The sequence below is a fragment of the Bacillus rossius genome, chromosome 1 (genome assembly GCF_032445375.1).
Source record: "Bacillus rossius redtenbacheri isolate Brsri chromosome 1, Brsri_v3, whole genome shotgun sequence".
In the NCBI taxonomy this organism is placed as follows: Eukaryota; Metazoa; Arthropoda; class Insecta; order Phasmatodea; family Bacillidae; genus Bacillus; species Bacillus rossius.
This window is the reverse complement of record NC_086330.1, coordinates 288980172-288994312: the sequence shown is the minus strand read 5'-3', so window position 1 is coordinate 288994312 and position 14141 is coordinate 288980172. Positions and strand designations below refer to the sequence as shown.

The 14141-nt window shown below is 34.7% G+C and overlaps 1 protein-coding gene across 2 annotated transcripts in view; it reads left to right on the top strand.

Annotated features, from left to right (window-relative positions):
* Positions 1-13862, top strand: part of LOC134530140 (endo-polygalacturonase-like) — a 40310-nt gene extending 26448 nt beyond the window's left edge. The window contains exon 3 of one of the 2 annotated variants that reach the window (XR_010074782.1): positions 11995-13862. Coding sequence is in view for 1 of the 2 variants with exons in the window: in XM_063364762.1 (XP_063220832.1) it covers positions 12023-13258 (1236 nt within the window). In the remaining variant the exon portion in view is untranslated. The remainder of the gene's footprint in view (positions 1-11994) is intronic. The other variant, XM_063364762.1, reaches the window with a different exon arrangement.
* Positions 13863-14141: the final 279 nt, after the last annotated feature.

The window sequence follows — 14141 nt, the reverse complement described above, 5'->3', positions numbered from 1 at the left end:
AATTTGAGGTTTAACAGAAACATGACAGTTTTGAGACGTTGACTTCATTACAACCAGGCGCAATACAACAGTAAGACTTTCTCTCTCACCACTTCAGGTTAAATAACAAATGCACAGAAATTTTAAGGCAGTGGTATGGATTAAACACTTACCAAGCACCCAAAAGAATTTTAAAAATACTTATCTGGAAAAATTTTTAAAAATTGAGAAGAATTAGAAATGATACTATATTATATACAAAACTCCCATTTAACACAGTGTTAATAAATGGCTGAACTACTATTAGCACCGTTAATTTTCAGGCTGCCACGAGTTTCACTAAGTGGACGAGAGACGCCAAAGCAAAGGATATGAAGTTGCCAGATCCATCTAGTTGACAGTGTCCTGATATTAAATAAATATCACTTCTTATCATTCATACAATATTTCAGCAAACCACAAAGAAAGTATTGTAAAAATAGTACTTCTAATTAAAAATGTGCTATTATTTATTTTTTATACTTACGTGCTGTTTAGCCAGAGAAAGCGTGAAATTTCAAGATAAAATTCTCCTGCTCATCGCATAACGGTGCAACTAACTTGACGAGACGATTTCAATGCCATCTCGGGTCGAGCAGGCCTACTAGCATTCAAAAGTGCAATGAAATGTTTTAATGGCTTGGGGACTTCTATATATTCAATGCTTTTACGCAGAAAATATTATGTTTGTCATCCAATATTTATATATTCCCAAAGCGCATTAAAACACTATACAGTTTTTTTATGTGTGTGTTTAATTAACGCACAATCGTATGAAAAAAAATTAATTATCTTTAAACGAATGAACAGATTTTCATAAAACATAACTAAGAACCATCCCGAATAAACCAGCTTTTAAATTGGCTCATTCGTATGCCACAGACACAAGCTTTAAACTTTTAAAACCCCTCTTTTTTAGCCGGAGATAAAAAAAATGTTCCGTGAGTAGTTAGTAACATTGTGCGGGGTAATAGGCCATTCCGGCATACGGAATTTCGTATTCAGATGGAGCTTATACCTCCGACCTCTTAAAAATTGTATTAAAAGTCAGTTAAAATAATTTTAAATTTCTGCACATTATATGCTAAGCGTTCGCAAGATATATTAACACCTTTAAAGCAGCAGTCTGTTCTAAATTAACAGAGTTAAAGTTGTTACCAAATCTATACAAAATAAATTCAATATCATCTTACGAATGTTTCTAGAAACTTGGCTGCGAAATGTTTTACTGTGCCTCAAGTAGAAGCTGATTAAAGTTCATAGAAATTATGTACTACTCTATTTACTCTACACATTTACCTACTAGTTTTTGTATAGAATAAAATTGAAACATTGAAGTGTAACTATTATAAGTTCAACTTGTTTACGAAACGTAGATTGTACTTAATTATATAACGGTGTAAATAAGCAAACATTAAAAATATGTTATTTATTTAATGCTCTACATGCAGCAAATAATATTTTCTTTAATGTATTAACTAATGTATATTGTCGTGCCATTTAACATTAAAATTATTTAAAAGTGTGCAGTAGTAAATAATGTAGGTCTGACGTCCGGTTACGTTGTGTGATGGTGGTGGTGGTTTCTGCCATTTTGGATTGTGACGTCAAGGAAGCCATCTTGGATGAACTCGACCTTTGACCTTGACCTTCAAATTTGCCAAATATTGCTCAAAATTACTCAACATTTGGTAAAAATTCTCCCAAAATTTTCAGTTCTTAGGAAAAACATTCCGTAAAAGGATTTTAAAAATTTAAAATTACAAAAAATTAATTTACAAAAGGAAAAGAAACATAAAAAAAATAAAAAAAATAAAATTCCAAATGCTTCAAAATATTTATGTCTTTAAAACATTGAACTTTCAACAAAGAGGCTTAAATTCCCCATCGTCAGCCACCGAGGTCATGAATTCGCCCATTAGGATGTCATGGCCGTCATTTTGAATGATGTAACCGATGAAATCATCGTTACATTTGCCATCTTGAAAATCCGGATTCTTTATAAAAAAAGATTTTTTTAATTAATAAAATACTTATAAAAACATTTCGCTAATTTGAAATTCTAACGTTACAGCCACCATCTTGAAAATCCGTAATTTTTAACAAAAAAATTTGGAAATAATTAAAGTTAAATAAAAATATCTAAAGACGATTTTATAAAATTTTATTTAAAAATGCACTTACTTTATGGTAAGAACAAAAAAAGTCTACGGATCCTTCCTTGGCATTGGTGGTGGCTTCCGTGGAGGATTTACTATCCAGTATGTCATCACGTCTTGGATCCACCATTTTTTTCGTCTGCTGAAGGCCGCCATCTTGGATTGTGACATCACAGTGGCAATTATGATTTCGTGTGTTGGAGGCCACCATCTTGCATTATGACATATCAGCCACTATCTTGTTTTCGTATTCTGAAAGCCTCCATCATGGATTTTGACATCATAGCCACCATTTTGTTTTCGTCTGCTGGAGGCAGCCATCCGAACCACGAGGTCTTATTGTACAATACCTGTTATTTCTTTAAACAAATACCTATGTCATATTTAAAGAAGACAAAGTCTCTGAACTGTCAGACATACAGTATTAATACAATCTATTACAATAATATAGGACAAATAACTAATTATAATTTTACGGTTACTATAGGACCAAACCTGAAAAATATTTTACGCTTATTACAAGAAAAAGAGGTGCTAAACTATAAAAAATTTAATACTGACTACAGCTTTGACTACGCACATTTAACGAAAAAGATGCCAATTTTGTACAAACATTCAACTCGTTAAAGATACGATCTCGTCACAGGGATACGATCTCGTCACAGGGATACGATCTCTACACAGGGATACGATCTCGTCACAGGGATACAATCTCTACACAGGGACATGGGCGTACCCAAGGGGGAGGGGGTTGGGGGTTGAACCCCCCCCCCCCCCCCGATATATATGATAATTTTTTTCAGGCATGTCGCAAACAAAAATTGAAAATAAATCGGTTGTATGCATGATTTACTACATATATTTTTAGTTTTGATAGATCGAGATATCATGTGTACAGAACACGTCGAGAGAATCGATATTCCTCGACTCCTCCTTATCTAATATGTAGTTTATAGTTCCTCCCTCACTGGGTAGGTAGCGTTAAGTATTGAGATTTTTGCATACTGCTTGGACACAGGTTGGCGGATGGCGTTGTTTCTGTGTTGTGTAGTGTTAACGTAAACGAATTGATGCCAAAGAGGGTCTACTCCCACGAGGTTTGCATGTCATTTAATACAATATTTAATATTATTGTGAGTAACTTGTGAATTTTTCAGTTGTGGTGTTTAGTGAAAATAAATAGTCTTTCTGCATACTTCCCTCATAAACTGGGGGCAATGTCGGTTCATACTTAAAATATTTTAATTGTATAATAATGTTTTAGAGTGTAGACTTTCTGGTTAGTGGTTACATGGTCATATCAAAACTATTTCAAAATTATTTCTGTATTTAACCGTATGTAATCAAAAACAATTATTATTAAAATGTATTCACTTATGGCGCCAGCTAATATTTGCTATAAAATGTTTAGGATAGAACGTTACTGCATTGGATGTGATTCGATTTGTTTGCGTACCTATTTCATTTCTATTCTTTGCTGCGTTTTTTGGTTATGATTTTTTGATTTTTGAGATTTAACTTTCCAATACAATATATAAGAGAACAATGTACAGTAAAGCATCAATATAGAAAACATCAGTACAAAGAATACTTCACTATTAAGAACAAACCATTTGGTTGTTTTAAAAATAAGTCGATGGGATTCATTATGGAATTTTCTAATTTTTATTTTACTATAAAGACCTTCAATACACAGACAAGTTATAGTTTTGGTCCTTTGGAGTTTGTAATAATGAAGCCGTACTGCAAACTTCTTATATAAAATTTAATTTTTAAAGTATGTAACTTTTGTGTAGCTATTTCATGTTTCTCAGACTGTGTCTTATCAGTTAATGCATGTGTGTCCTTTTCGTAGACTTTAAAAAATTCCAATATAAAGAAATTTACTTTAACAAACTAGCCAAATTTGGGTATATTTGTGTTATTTTTATTTAAGTTTAACTGTATGCTGTTGCAAAATGCAAAGCTTTTATTTAAAAAATTTAAGAATACACAAAATACCTAGTTTTTCATTCTTTGTTTTTTATAAGTTACAAACATAAGTGTCATTTTATTTGGTTTGAAAATGATATTCAATTTCACATGTTAATGTTATAGTTATAACGTATACCTATACCTTTGCTATTTTGTCCATCTGTTAGATGCTATTCTTTCATTTATCATTACTAAAATGTTTAAGTTTTAATTTGAAATGCAGAATTTTCTATATCATAAATTGAGTGAGGTGGCACAATGGTTGTCAATAAACATTTGTCTTAAGACAATAATAATTTATGCAAACTCAGAAAATGAAAGGAAACATAACTAAAATGCTAAAAAGGCACTGAAAGAAAGGTTAAATTTTTCTTTAATATGTGGTGTATTTCTTTATTACAGAAAATGAAACGTTCCAGTCAAAAACAGTCATCACTGACTACCTTCGTTGTAAAAAAAATCAAAACACTAAATGATAAGGGTGGGGGTAAAGAAACTGCAGAATCAAATACACAGATGCAAATTGAAAATATCAAAAGCCCTACTGATTCAGGTTCAAATTCGGGTCAGAACACGTTAAACATATGCAACAGCCAGTGGGACATTGGACTTTTCATCGGAAGAAACAATTTGGATGATTTATTGAAAGAAAATCTCTTGAAGTGTCCATGGACTCCTCCTAAAGACTACTGCTTCCCTGTGCAAACAAAAAGAAATTTGCGTTTTCAAATCTCATGGTTTTCTAAGTTTCCTTGGTTGACATACACGCAGCACTTACAAGGAGCCCTTTGTCGACATTGTGTTTTGTTCGCCCAAGAAGCAGCAGGGAAAGGAAATCACCAGCAACTCGGATCCCTTGTAACAAAAGCGTACACGAATTGGAAAAATGCACTGGAGTGTTTTTCAGAACATGCTAACAGTTCTTATCACAAAAAATGCAGTGAATTCGCGGAAAACTTCCTGAAGGTAGCACAAGGGCAACAACAGCCTATACTTAATCAAATCAGCAAGTAGCGTGCCCGACAAGATGAAGAAAACAGAGTAATTCTTGGTTCCATCGTTGAAACAATAATTCTATGTGGAAGGCAAGAACTTGCTCTTAGAGGTAAGCATGATACAGGAAATGTTATGACACAAGCCACAGACATCAGTGATGGAAATTTTAGATCTCTTCTAAGATTCCGTGTGCAAGCAGGGGATTCTATATTGGAAAAACACATTGTAAGTGGTGCAAAAAAATGCAATGTATACAAGCCCAAAAATTCAAAATCAAATTATTGATATTTGTGGTGATATTATTCAAGAGGAAATCGTTTACAAAATAAACAAAGCCAAGTGTTTTTCAGTCCTTGTAGATGAAACTACAGACATAAGAACAGTGGAACAGCTGTCATTATGTGTCCGATGGTTGGATGTTGATGAAAATAAATTCATGAAGATTTGGTTACTTTTACTCCTTTAAAAGATTTGACTGGACAAGGGTTTGCAGAAACAATTACTGCAGCACTGAAACATCACGGCATCCATGATGAGTACCTAATTGGTCATGGCTACGATGGTGCATCATCTATGAGTGGTTATTTACACGGTGCTCAAGCCTATATAAGGAAAGATCACCCAATGGCTTTGTATGTTCACTGTAGCGCTCATTCTTTAAACCTGGCTCTTGCAGATTCATGTTCTCTGCCTACAATTCGTAACTGTATAGGTACAATTAAGTCAGTTGGTTCATTCTTTAGAATGTCTGCAAAAAATACGACCATGCTTAAAGATACCATTAAAGAACTTCTGCCTTCATCTGCACATTCTAATTTGTTGGCAATGTGTGAAACTCGATGGGTTTACAATCATGAAGCAGTGCTGCGTTTCAAAGAAATTTATGAGCCAATTGTACAGCCTCTTCTAAAGATTCAAGAATTCGTCAACAGAGAAGCATCCCAAAAAGCCCATCATTTGTACTGTGCAATAATTCAAAGTGAATTTGTTGTTGCTTTGAATACCTTGAGCAAAAATTTTTCATACACTTTAGTTCTTTGTAAATTTCTACAATCTGTCAACTCCGATCTTGCAGCAGCCCTAAGATATGTTGACGATGTTGTGACCACACTTGATGAGCTAAGGGAATATACACATGAGTTCAATTATATTTACACAACATCATCTTTGATGCTAGAAAAAGTGGCGGAGGAAATTATGAGTCCCCATATAGTTGCCAGATCAGCTCACAGAGCTAATATTGTTACGGAATCCACACAAGATCATTTTAAGAAGAACTTGTACCTGCCTTTTCTTGATCATGTCCGGACTCAGTTAAAAGAGAGGTTCCAAAAGCACAAATATCTCTTAACATCCATTCCGAAAATTATCCCATCTTACAGCAGTGATGCAAATGTAGAAGAGTTGAGGACGTGTGTTGAATTTTACAAGACGATTTTGCCCGAACACAGCATATTTGATGCAGAATTTTCTATTTGGAAAAACAAATGGATGAAGGAAGACCCCAAGTCAAGACCAGCCAATGCATTGGATGCATTTGCTACTTGTAATAAACATTTTTTTTCCAAATGTGAAGAAGTTACTGCAAGTTCTAGTGACACTTCCAGTATCAACTGCAACCTCAGAACGGACTTTTTCAACATTAAGGAGGTTGAAGACTTATTTGAGAAACTCTATGGGCGAGACGAGATTGACTGGACTAGCACTTATTTCTGTGCACCGCAGTATACAGGTGAAAACAGAAGAAGTTGTCTCGAGGTTTCTGAAAATGCCCAGGCGCATTTCTGTATCAACTTGATTTGTATTTTGTTTCTGCAAATAATTGATCACATTTGCTGTCTTAAATATTTTTATTATCTGATTGAGCATATTTCTAAATAGTTCAGTAATTATTGTATACAATAATTGAAATTATTACGACTGTAATTTGTAATTCCTACTTAACATTAACATGTTATCTTTTGTGTGTATGTTTTAAATGTAAAAAATTATTTGATGTTTTATTTTTGTAAGCTATAATTGCAATTTAATGAATTCATGTCAAATGTGTCCTAAAATGTTTTAATTTAACGTATTTATTTTGCTCATTTGTAAAGTTAGAGCTTTTTGAAAAGCAATTAACCTCAAGCTTAACTTGTTATGCATAAATATAACATTGTAGTAAAAAAACACACTTTCGTTGTTGTCAATACTTTTATTATATCTGTATTAGTTGACTAATTAGTTCAGGTGCTGAACATAGTCATGTCAGTGTGTATGAAGGATATGCTGCACTGCACTGTAAAGTCTGTAAGAAACCATATTTCAATACATGCTTTATATATTTAAGAGAGCTAAAAAATTGAAATCAGGGTTGAGAGCAAGGCAAAGTGGTAAGCTAAAACGATACATAAATTGTGTATTGTAAATGAAACCAAATTTGAAAATAACTCTTCATATACCTAAAACAGTTTTCGTACGATAAAAAAACCTTTTCTTCTTGAGTTAATTGACTGTATTATTAATCATAATTGTGACCAGTTCTGATAAAATACTATTACATAATCAGGAACTACAAATATGCAGGTGAGTTTTCATTTAACAAATTATGGGAAACCCCAACCCTCCCCCCCCCCCCCCCCCGAAAAAAAATTTCTGGGTACGCCCATGCACAGGGATACGATCTCATCACAGGAATACGATCTTATAACAGGGATACGGTGTAGTCACAGTGATACGATCTCATAAAAGGAATACGATATTATCACAGGGATACGATCTCATAACAAATGTACACCTTCTGTCGCAAGATACGATGGGAGACGACTGATAGGATACGATAGGATACTATGCGAACTCAGTCTGAGTTAGAAATCAGATCACAAGAAATGAAACAATAATTTGTAAAAATATAAATAATTGATCTATTTTGAAATTTTATACTTATGCAAGTCAATGTGCGAGTAATTTCCTCTTCAAACCGATGTCATCAACATTCTCAGATGATCATCCAATATGTTAGCATCTACCAACGACTTGTAATCAATCTCTTCTGCTGTCGCTGCTTCCATGTTTCAAGCATGTTTATTATTTTTTAGATATCTGAAGTCTTCAGTTTTAACACTAGCTTCAATGTCACCATCGTCATCGTCCCAATAATAATCATACTCTTGATTAGAGAAAAATTATTTTAACATTTCGTTTCCATCGTTTTGGCCTTAGTGAGTCATCACAATCTTCTGTCTTGGTAACTTCAAATTCTTCTAAATTGTTTATGTTTCTGAAAACCCGTTGTTGCTGTAATGGTTTTCAGTAATGTTGTGTAATCCTTCAGAGAATTCTGTAGATCAACCCTCTCATGACTCATCTTAGGAAACCTGTCATCATTTTTGCAGAAATAGGAACTACTTGGAAGAATTTTCTCGCGTGAGATAAAATAACTCTCAGTGACTAAATATTAAATTGCAAACATATAAAACGACAATACTGACGAATATTTCTCGATGGTGAGAGTGTTCGACCCAAGTAGGATTATTTTCTGTTTGATCTACGGAAGACGATTTTGATGACATATCAGGAACATTCAGCGTAGTTCCAAATGCAGTAGTGTCATCGTCGGCATATATGCGTCAGTTCTGCGGCAGTTCGATCACTAAAACCAACAATGCTAGACATCATGAGAAAGACAATTACGCAAAGATTCCTTTGCGGAAAATGTTACATTACGAAAATTGCCACTTTCAGTTTGGACGAAGTGATAAAATAACAAAATCACATCAAAACCTGTGAAGGTACACTTGTTTCGTCTACTGGAAAAAAAAGGCTGTTTGTGGACTGATTATGTGTGGAGTTGGCATTAATCATCACACTTGGACATCTGCATAGCCTGAGTTGTTATGCAATGAGATTCCAGCATCGAAGAAACGGAAACAAAATATCGTACTACAGGAAGAAAATGATTACAAGTTTCCTAAGATGAGTCATGAGGATTTGATCACCCTAATAAATTCTCTGAAGGATTACATAACAATACTGAAAACTATGACAGCAACAACAGCTTTTCAAAAATGAGAACAATTTAGAAGTTTGTATCTATCAAGACAGAAGATTGTGATGACTCACTGAGGTCAAAACGATGGAAACGAAATGTTAAACAAATTTTTTCTGATCAAGCTTATACTGGTTATTAGGACAATGGCGATGGTAACTTTGAGGTTGGTGTTAAAACGGAAGACTTCAGATATCTTAAAAATAATAAACATGCACGAAAGATGGAAGCAGCGACAGCAGGGGAGATTGATTACAAGTCGTTGGTAGATGCTAACATATTGGATGATCATCTGAGAATGTTGGTGACATCGGTTTGTAGAGGAAATTACTCGCACATTGACTTCCATAAGTACAAAATTTCAAAATAGATCAATTATTTATATTTTTAAAAATTATCGTTTCATTTCTTGTGATCTGAATTCTAACTAAGATTGAGTTCTCGTAGTATTCTATCGTATCCTACCAGTCGTATCCCGCTAACCGTATCCTATCGTATCTTGCGAAAGAATGTGTCCCTCTAATCAGATATTATCATTGTTATGAGATCGTATTCCGGTTATGAGATCGTATTCCCGTTATGAAATCGTATGCCTGTGACAAGATTCGTATCCCTGTGACGAGATTGTATCCTTCTGATGAGATCATATCCTTGAAATTTGAATGTTTTTACCAAATGTGCGTTATTTACGTTAAATGTGCGTAGTCAAGGTTGTAGTCAGGATTGAAGATTTTATATTTCAGCATCTCTTAGTCTTGTAGTAAGCGTAGAACATTTTTCAAAATCCTGGGTTCTATAGTAGATAAATGTAAAAACATGCTTAGTTATTTGTGCTATTTTATTGTAATAGAGTATATTCATACTGTAGGTCTGACAGTTCGGATACTTTGTCTTATCTGTTTGAAATATGACACATTTGTTTGAAAGCAATAATAGGTATCGTCCAATAAGGCCTCGCTGTTCAGATACTCTTGGTCTATATTACTAAAATTGTACATTACCTGTATTTGTGGTTTGGAGACACTTAGCCTATATGCCTGTAGTTTAAACTCTATTTAAAAAAAGGAAGTGCTCTTTATACAGCCTCAATTGTAGGCGTAGTGATAGAGAGTAACATATTTATTCAGCTGGATGGAGTTTTTTTTTTGCAGTAAGAATGATTAATTAAATAAATATTTAAGAGCATAAATAACTTTTCGTATAAACCAAGGAATAAACCAAGTAATGAAATTAGTCAAATCAATCATTACATTAATAGGCCATTTTTTGATAGTTTTAGAATTTTTTCCAAATTTCAAGGTTAATTATTACGAATTTCCAAGATGTTGGCCAATATGTCATCATTTTCTTACTGGAGGATGATGATTTTGAAGATATGTTATTATATAGGTACGTGTTTTTTTTTCTCAAGAATAAACATTTTTGGATCGCGCAAGGATCGAAACAATGTCAGGAATTGATTGATTGAATCAGTAAATTAATAAGTTTTTTTTAAATTTTTTTTTCGGATTTCTAGCTTATTAATTACGAATTTATGATATGGTGGCCTAGACGGCCGACAATATGGCAGGCGCCTTGGCAATTAATACTAATGCACTCTAGCGGGTAAAAATTAAACCAATATTGTGGCAGTGCACCCTGGCTGACGATGTGTGTTCTATGTGAAACTAGTGCTCCTAGTAGCAATTACTAAAAATAAAGATAGCTGCCTTCAGCAGACGAAAACAAGATGGTGGCTATGATGTCATAATACAATAGGGCGGCCTTCAGCAGACAAAAATAAGATGGTGACTTATGTCCTAATCCAATGTGGTGGCCTCAAGCAGACGAAAAAGTGTTTTGTAACATTCCAATATGGTGGCCTCCAGCGATGAAAACAAGATGGTGGATTCAATATGGCGTACGTGATGTCATACTGGCTGGTGATATGTCTACCTTGGCATTAGTGGTGAGAAGTCAGTGTGTCGGTGGCTTCCAAGGAGGAAGAATCCGTCGCCATTTTTTATTTTGTCCCCGCTGGGTTTGAAGGAGGACTCCATAACATTAGTGAGTTGTTTAATTAAAATTTTATAAAATTATATTTAAATTTTTTTATTAAACTAGATTTTTTCCGAATAGTTTGAATAATAATTACAGTATTTCAAGATGGCGGATGTACCAATAAAATTTCAAAATGGCTTAATTATTTTTATTAAAATTTTATTAAAAATTTGTAATAATTTAAAAATTTTTCTCGATTTTTGATGATAAATACGAAATTTCAAGATGGCGTCCGTAACGATGATTGCAACGGTCACATCACAATTCAAAGTGATGGCCATCACATCCTAATTGTCCAGGTCATGACCTCGGAAGCTTAGAGAGGCTTGACGATGGGAAATTTAAGCCTCTTTGGTGAATTTTCACTGATTTAAATGCAGAAATATTTTGGGGCAGTTGTAATTTAACGTTTTATCGTATTTTTAACTGGCTTTTCCTCTCAAAAATGGAATTTTTGAATTTTCAGATTTTTCAGATTTTTTGATGGATGTAATTCCTAGAATTTGACATTTTTGTGAATTTTGAGTAATTTTTAGCTATTTGGGCAAATTTTGAACGATGATATAAAAGATCAAGGTCATCCAAGATGGCTGTCAAGATGTCACAATCTAAAATGGTGGGCACTACCACCACACATTGGAACTGGATGCCGGACCTACATTTATATATTACTAAATGCTTATTTTATTTTGTAAAGAAAAAATAAAATATTATTATTTTTTTATTTTTTACTGTAAATAAAAAAGACTGAAATTTAATTTTGTGTTAAATATTTTACAGACACCAGCATCAGGTTTTTATTCAAAAAATGGGACATCTGGGATCTTCTCCGATTCCTTGGACTTCGTTGTTGGTGGCATTTCTGGTCGCGACTCAGCAAGCATCTACTAAAGATTTGCGTCATGTCACTGAGCCCAAGATCCCAGCAGCCTGCGTGTCCCTGCGAGGAACTGACAGCGACGAGACTAGTGTCCTCCAGAAGGCCCTCACCTCCTGCAGCAAGGGAAATGCTGTCCATCTGGCATCCGGCACCTTCGTCTCGGGCCCGCTGACCATCCCCTCTGGAGTCAGTCTGTGGATTGACAGTGGTGCGGTGTTGAAAGCCAGCTCGAATCCAAAGGAATTCGACACTGGGAAAAACCTCTGTGGCACACTTAACATCGAATACACTGCCTGCAAACCATTGATTGAGATAAAAGATGCAACAGGAAGTGGTATTTATGGGAAAGGCACCATTGATGGACAGGGTGGTGTTACAATGACTGGCAAAAGTATCAGTTGGTGGGAGTTGTCCCACGAAGCACAAATAAAGAACACAAATCACAACTGTCCCAACCTGATTGAAGTTAGCAGTTCGAAGAACATTACTTTGTACGATATAACCCTGAAGAACTCCCCCGGTTCTCACGTCATCATCAAAATGACCTATGGGTTCACAGCTTGGGGAATCACCATCAACACGCCAGCGAATGCTCGAAACACCGATGGCATGGACCCGAGTGGATCGCAGAACATCACAGTCGCACACAGCAGCATCGGCGCTGGCGATGATAATATTGCAATCAAAGGTGGCAATGCTGCTACAAGACATGTATCAATTATGAACAACCATTTCGGTTCGGGACATGGTATGTCCATCGGCAGCGAAACGTACAGCGGCGTGAGCGACGTGACTGTCACTTCGCTCACTCTGGAAGGCACTACCAATGGCCTGCGCATAAAGAGTGATCGCTCACGCGGTGGCCTGGTGACCGGCATCTCGTACACCAACGTCTGCATGAAAAATGTTGCCAACCCCATTGTATTGGACACGCAGTACAGCCATACAGCTAGTGGTAATAAGATCCCAGAATATCGGGACATAACTTTTAACAATATTAAAGTCTTAACAGCTGGAAAATATATGTTTAATGGATATAGTGACGCGAATCATATCCAGGCCACATTGAATAATGTACATATCGCTAAAGGTTCAACCTGGACGACAAGTCATGCCAAGATTACTGGAAATTACTCTGAAGATGCAAGTGGCTGTAGTTGCTGATGCAATGGAATGGATAATTTGGTAGTGCAAGCTAAATACACTTAAAATAACTCACTTTTCAATATTAAATACTATTTGAATATTTTGTTGTATATTTAATACTAAATTTAATCACTTTATGCAGTGCTTAATTTCTAAAGTTTTAGGTGTGGGAACTCTAAAGCGGGATGCTCAGACCGGGGGGTCTGGAATACCCCCCAGGAAGGAGGAGGGTCCGGGGGCCCTCCCCCGGGAAAAAGTTTTGAAAATTATAACTGTAAACCCGCGTTTTCAGGCCATCCAGACATAATACTACAATTATTTTTATAAAAAATTGATATTTTAATGGTGATTACTTTTTAAAGTGCTTGATTATGATGTAAGAAAATAAAAACATGAATTTAAATTGAGTTCACCCTTTGCTCCATTAACATCTTGTTGACTACTTTCACTGACCATTTTGTTTGAAGCAATGAAGCTTACCAATATTACTTTTTTAATGAATGGTAAAATAAAAACAAATAAAGCCTTATTTACAATTTTATTGATATACAGTACAGTTGTAATAATACATATCCATATGTAAATAGATGTTTTTGAATATAACAGCTTGCTTGAACTACAATTTTGCATATTTTATAAAGAAAATTTGGCCTACCTTATGGGTAAAAAAACAATATTTATACATTCAAAATAGACCAACTTCTTGGAAAATAAAAGGAAGTGTTTAATTACACACAAAATAAATGACACAAAGAAGTAACACGGTTTCATTTTAAAAATTTAATGAAATTTTAAAAAGTGAAGGTGTTATTTCATCTACTTATTATGACAATGTACGGTTTGTAGTCATTGTAGTCTAATATTGTAAGGCAATGCCTAGTTGGTAAAATTAGTTGTTTGT